Source organism: Echinococcus granulosus (genome assembly GCF_000524195.1).
Source record: "Echinococcus granulosus chromosome Unknown EG_S00001, whole genome shotgun sequence".
NCBI lineage: Eukaryota > Metazoa > Platyhelminthes > Cestoda > Cyclophyllidea > Taeniidae > Echinococcus > Echinococcus granulosus.
In genome coordinates this window covers 1,902,326-1,908,769 of record NW_020170381.1, presented here as the reverse complement: position 1 = coordinate 1,908,769, position 6,444 = coordinate 1,902,326, and the positions used below count along the sequence as shown (strand labels likewise).

The following is a 6,444-nucleotide window of genomic DNA, read 5'->3' as shown; positions in this document are numbered from 1 at the left end:
CCCGATCCTATGGGAAGACGCCTGCCTGTTCTCTACTCTCTTTCCGAGAACTACAAAAGCCTGCCGGCATCTTTTGATCCCCGCAAAAAATGGCCAAACTGCAAGACTCTCTTTGAAATTCGCGATCAAGGTAGCTGCGGATCCTGCTGGGTATGCTCTCGAGCACATTTTCTGACGTTTAGATGCATTACTTTCTTTATCATAATTGAGAGAAGACGGATACTTATTAGACATCCACATCAGTCCTTCTAGAAGACCTAGTAGTATTCTAATAAAACATGAGCTGTATAAACTACGGTTATTGAAAATGGGTTAATACATTTTTTGCAACTTGTATCGCAGGCGTTCGGCGCGGCTGAAGCCATGTCGGACCGACTATGCATCCAGCAGCAGACAGTAAGCGGGAGGGCAGTGATGGTACGACTAAGCGCCGATGATCTGCTCTCCTGTTGTCGTGACTGCGGAATGGGCTGCAATGGCGGTTTCCCCTCTCAGGCGTGGAATTTCTGGAAGCATGAAGGTCTTGTCAGTGGTGGTCTCTATGGTACTAAGGGGGTGTGTCGCGCCTACGAGATACCCCCCTGCGAGCACCACGTCAACGGCACCCGTCCTCCGTGCGAGGGCGATGCCCCAACACCTAAGTGTAAGAATGTCTGCCAGGAGGAGTACAAAGTTCCCTACAAAAAGGACAAGCATTACGGTGAGTGGGCATGGAGGATTACCTCTTGTATGTATTGTAACGTCTGGGCCATATCTGTGGATATACTACCCTAGAAGTGGGTTCATTTATGAATGGTAAGTAACTGAATGATTGGTAGTCGTGGATTTCATATCATGAAGTACAGATTAAACCACATAGTGTCAAAAAGGTCAAAGCAATCAAGTGCCCGATCAGATAAAAGTAATTCTTTTGCATTGCAACCAAATCCATCAGCTCTCGTGAAGAAAACGTTGAGCAAAACACACATCACCACCATTAGTGATGCAGTTTTGATGATGGAAACAAGGCAAGAATTTATTAACAACAAATCTGTGATCTGTTACAACACGAGTAATTTCCTCCTTGCCTTCCCCTAGCCGTGAAAGTGTACTCTGTTCATTCCAACGAGGATGCGATCAAGCACGAGCTGATAACACACGGTCCTGTGGAAGCGGACTTTGAGGTGTACGCTGACTTCCCCACCTACAAGTCTGGCGTGTACCAGCATGTGAGCGGCGCGCTGCTCGGCGGCCACGCAATTAAGTTGATGGGCTGGGGCGAGGAGGACGGCGTACCCTACTGGCTGTGCGCCAATTCCTGGAACACTGACTGGGGTGAAGGCGGCTTCTTCAAAATCCTCCGAGGAAAAAATCACTGCGGCATCGAGAGCGACATTGTCGCAGGTATCCCACAAAACTAGCTTCCACGTCGGCCAGAGCTCTCCGGATATTTGATCAGTGTGATTTGTCATTCACCGTTCCAAATCAAAATTTTTACTGCCATTTGAACTGATAGCAAATTTCAACGACTGCTCTTCGGAAAAGATTTCGCTATTTATGTAAAAACTAAATTGCTAAATGAAACAAACTTGGGATTTCCAGAGAGACTTAAAATTTAACTTACTTGTCTGAAACTAGCTCATTACAGATGACTCTAGGAATAAAGTAGGAAGTCTTTCACTGAAGAGCTTTGAAATGTTTAAGATGGTGATGTAGACTGTATAGCTGGACTTGGACGTGGACAGAAAAAGACAGGGATCGCGCATGCGCAGTTCACTCGGGGTGATGAGGCGGTCGGTCTTCTTTAGCCTCGGGCATCTTATGGTGCTGATAAACAGTTTGGAAGTGTGGGTGCATCTGTTGCACGATCTCTTACTCCGAAGAGTTGCTATGACTACCATGGCGATTTACGGGGTGATGTAATCGTGCCGTTTTTCACAAGACTCCATTGGAGCAAACAGGATTGGAAGTTGAAAGAGAATAGGCATCAGTATTTCTCAAGACAAATAATTTGACAGAGAGAATATTCCCTACAACTCTTTAATGGGACTGTTCAAATAAAAATGTATGGTTAAGAATAGTTATGGATGTCTCCATCAATGATGGTGGTGCTTTAGGGAGAAGATTAATGGTAATTTTACCTCGTTCTCAGGTCTTTGGCTTTTAGTTTCACATTTTCTTCGGACTGCAACAGGGTCATGATGCACCTAGAATGGGTGCTTCTTGAGTAAAAATTGGGACTGAATGAGGCTAAGCAAAGGTCTTATTCCGTGATTATAAGTAGCCTGGCCCTCCTGAAGATCGTGCGGTTTAGGGATTAGTAGTATGCAAAATTGAAAAGAAATGATTATCAGGTTGTTTCATTAGGATTGGGGTCCATTTAGTATGCTTGAAAGACGCAGAAGTGATAGCCAGGGTGAGAGAACATGCACATGTTGACAGCTTGTATAATTCCGCTGCAACAATGCGAAAGGCGAAACCCGTTTTTATAAGGTGAAGTAAGTAAGGACGCCAAGGCATACAGGTTACACAGTTCACTAATTTGCTTCTAATGTCATGCTCACATTCTGAATGGATAAAACAGTGAAACATTTTAGTCACTGATATACTGTCGGATAGGATTTACATTTGTCAGAATCGCCGCATGACAAATTCGTTTATTTATAAGCTATATCGAACTACCACGTCACAGTAGTGATGGGTGGACAAGGTCAGGCTCTGTTCTGCTCCAATCAGACTCTAGGCCCGGAGGGACCAATATGCTGCTTGTAGGCTACGAAGGCTGGCGCGAGTGTGCTACTGGGTCGTCCGATTCTCGTCGCTCGTTTACACCACAGGAAAATGCTTCTTCAACAGCTTCTCATGTTGCTGATTGCACACTGGTCCTCCAGAAAGCCACATCAGAGCGACCGCTTAACGGACATAATAGAATATATCAATAACAAGGTAGGAATGTAATCTTAACTTACATTATTTGTGTCAGATCATCATGTCAACGTCATAGATAAGTTCGTTGACTTTGTGAAAAGTTATCACGAATGCCGTTAGACTCAGTGGCTCTAATCTGGTATGCGAAAAGATGTTATTGCTCAGAAACGATTTGATTTCACGCTTAAGTAGACAGTCTTAGCAGAGAGTACGTTAAAAATAATTTAGCAGCATTAAATAAGACGTTTTGTGTGGAGCATTTTGTGTCGTGTAGACTGAGTGTAAAAGTAGTCATTTCCGGAGCCGGAATAGCTCCTGGCATGGTGTTCAGAGTACAAATTCCACGAGATTACTCCGATGTTAAACGTGTTTAGTGATCTCTGCTAGTATGGGTGTGTGCCATGCACACCTATTACACACATTTGACCGATGGAAAATCCAGAGCGAGAATATTTTCCAAATGGTTTGTCGCACCTAGTGTCACGACGGCGATGAGGTTTCAAACTGACTTATGAACAGGTTGTGTAACGAGCACAATTTGCTAACTCTTACCGTCTATTTATTTGTCTAACAGCACACTCAAGACGCACAAATAACTTAGGTGGGTTGCAATCGGTCTAACCACATCATGAAACGGCCATTTACATTCTTTTTTCAATGGAACGGAAATATCCACCTAATTATGGTGGATATTGATAACTAAAATGCTATCACGATACTTCGAGAGGAAATCTCTATTAACAATCAGTAAAAAATAAGATGTACAACTATGTGTTTTCCTATCGAATCAAATAGTTAGACGATGGAGGGGAAAGTGATATGAGGGCCGATATTAAATTATAGCCTAAACACATTCACTCCTTTATTGTTTAACTTTTAATTATCCAGGCGAATACAACGTGGAGGGCTGGAGAAAATGAACGTTTTACTGATGCTCTCTCAGCAAAGTCACAGATGGGAAGTCTTTTCAACCCAGGGGGATCCATGCTGCCCACCAAGTCGTCTCACCTCTCGTCGATGCAGAAGGCGGCGCTTCCCTCAGAATTTGACGCACGCAAAGCCTGGCCTGATTGCCCCACCATCGGCGAGATCCGCGATCAAGGCACGTGCGGATCCTGCTGGGCAAGTCCACAACGCTTCGATCTACCGTCGAATCTTATTGTCGATGAGTTCATACATCTCTTGCGCATAAAGACATTCTAATGACCATTGAAAGCTTGCAACATCCATTATTGTAATCTGAAATTAAAAAACAAGTGGGAACGGAGGGCCTATTAAAAATTCTAAATCCTTTAGGCTTTTGGAGCTACTGAAGCTATGTCAGACCGTATCTGCATACATTCGGAAGGGAAGGAGGTGGTGAGAATATCTGCGGACGATTTACTCTCCTGCTGTGGTTTATTCTGTGGCTTCGGTTGCAATGGAGGCCTACCCAAGAACGCCTGGAAGTACTGGGCCAGAGAGGGGATTGTATCGGGTGGACTCTACGGGTCGCATGTGGGCTGTCGTCCCTACGACATCCCGCCCTGCGAGCACCACACCAGTGGCAATCGGCCAGACTGCAAGGGCAACTCGAAGACGCCGAAGTGCCAAAGGCAGTGTGTCGAGAGCTTCGATGGGGAATATCAGGCTGACAAACATTTTGGTATGCTCTAACAACACTCTCATAACAATTTAAATGCACAATGAGAGCATAAGTAGTTGAATAGTTTGGAGCTAGCTACTACGCAAGAAATCATTCTGATCTGCCAAATAGAGCATTCACTTCATCAGTCTGTGATCAGAAATATTGTCAATTATATTATGATACTATTGTAGCCTCGAATGTATACAATGTCCGAGCTAGCGAGGAGGATATTATGAATGAAATAATGGTTTACGGGCCGGTTGAAGCAGACTTCATTGTGTATGCGGATTTCTTGACCTACAAGTCCGGTGTCTACCAATATGTCAAGGGAGGATTCCTAGGAGGTCATGCGGTGAAGATCTTAGGATGGGGAGAGGAGAATGGGGTACCTTACTGGCTTTGCGCAAATTCTTGGAACACCGATTGGGGTGATGGCGGCTTTTTCAAAATTCTTCGTGGCTACAACCACTGCAAGATAGAAGCCGATATCAATGCTGGTATTCCAAAAATAAGGAAGTGAGCGAGACTTTCTGAAAACTTTGATTCATACAAAAGTTAATACTGTCTATCCCATTACTTGAATCTATCCTGAGATTATTCAAGCAATTCTCCTTTGGCAAACCGCGAAAAGAAAGTACAGGCATGAATGAGGTGCGGTTCAAATGAGTATTTTGATTTCACACACAAATATGCCTTGACGATATGGAATCCCATGATTCTCTGAAGCCGTAAAAAGGTGTAGTTCCTTGGTTGTTTGTCTAACCCTAGGTTTTGGAAAAGGGACCATTTAAGGTCTCCGCCACTGTACCTTTTTCAGGTGAGCTGGCCTGCGGGCCATATCAGTAGCTTTAATCCCTTCTGTATGTTGAATTTTGTATTCTGTTTGAGTATCGCCTCTTCTTTTGTCTTCAGGGAAGTTTCGAGGCACTACGAAGGCATATCACAACACTGTATTTTTTATAAATATAGAAAAGGGCTGTACGAATAGAACTTGCCCTCTGTAAGTGCGAATACAACGACTATGGAGTCTGGACACCTGCTGTATCTAGGTACACATTTAATCAAATATGGGATTATTATGGCGGCATCCTGTTCTGGTCTCATCGCCAAAGATGTGTGTCCGGCAATCCTTTTGCTGATTTGAAATCAAACTATCCAAAAAATGCTATAGAGTCTTTTAGAGATACTTAAAACTACAAATAATTTGTGGCTGAATAGAAAAGAATACACTACTCTCTTTGGCTGAGGAGAGTGTCAATTAAAAAATACAAGCAAATTCAAAGGATTATTAAGTAACCTTTGACAGCACAATTGTCACTAAGGCAGTAATTTAACATTCTTTCCACCACCTTTTCTTGTAGCTTACGGAAGGTGTAACGCATGTATCAGAAGTTTGATAATTAGTGTTGCTCTGTTGAACAGTTTGTAAACGCTTTTTACCTTGTCACGTTTTTGCTCGTTGAACGTTTTACAACAAAAATCTGGGATCGTAACCGTTCCGGACACAAATAATAGATTTCATTTTGACACATTAGATAACATACAAAGGGAAAAGTTATTGAGCACTTAATCTTAACATGCATTAAACACGTCATTCACTAGCACAGAAAATGCGTAAAATTCTAGATAATTAGGAATAACAAAGTGTGGGAGAATCAATTAAAAATGACGTCATTTGACTATTTTGTTTTAAAAACTCAAGAAGATTGGCAAACTTCGGATGTAGGCGCTTCGGGGGTGTGTGCATACCTCTGGAGTCTTGCGGTGGCAGCCAAATTGAATGTGGTAATGTATGCCTATGAAACATCTGAAGTATGACTGTGAAGTAGAAGTAGTGTCGTAGTGCCACATAGGTGATTCTTGCTTATCATATATCTTGCGTACGCAAATGTGCCGCTTTGTCTGAATCT

At 43.0% G+C, this 6,444-nt stretch overlaps 1 protein-coding gene across 1 annotated transcript; it reads left to right on the top strand. All coding sequences in view use genetic code 11, as the record gives it.

The window, feature by feature from the left end:
- Positions 1–9: 9 nt before the first annotated feature.
- On the top strand, positions 10–5,054 carry EGR_00222 (Cathepsin B; the record flags this gene model as incomplete). The annotated part of the gene is made up of 8 exons (XM_024489471.1): positions 10–150; positions 343–700; positions 1,078–1,383; positions 1,684–1,772; positions 2,752–2,925; positions 3,796–4,068; positions 4,204–4,552; positions 4,726–5,054. 8 exons carry the CDS (start codon positions 10–12, stop codon positions 5,052–5,054), a joined length of 2,019 nt encoding a protein of 672 aa, XP_024356149.1.
- Between the last annotated feature and the right edge of the window lie 1,390 nt (positions 5,055–6,444).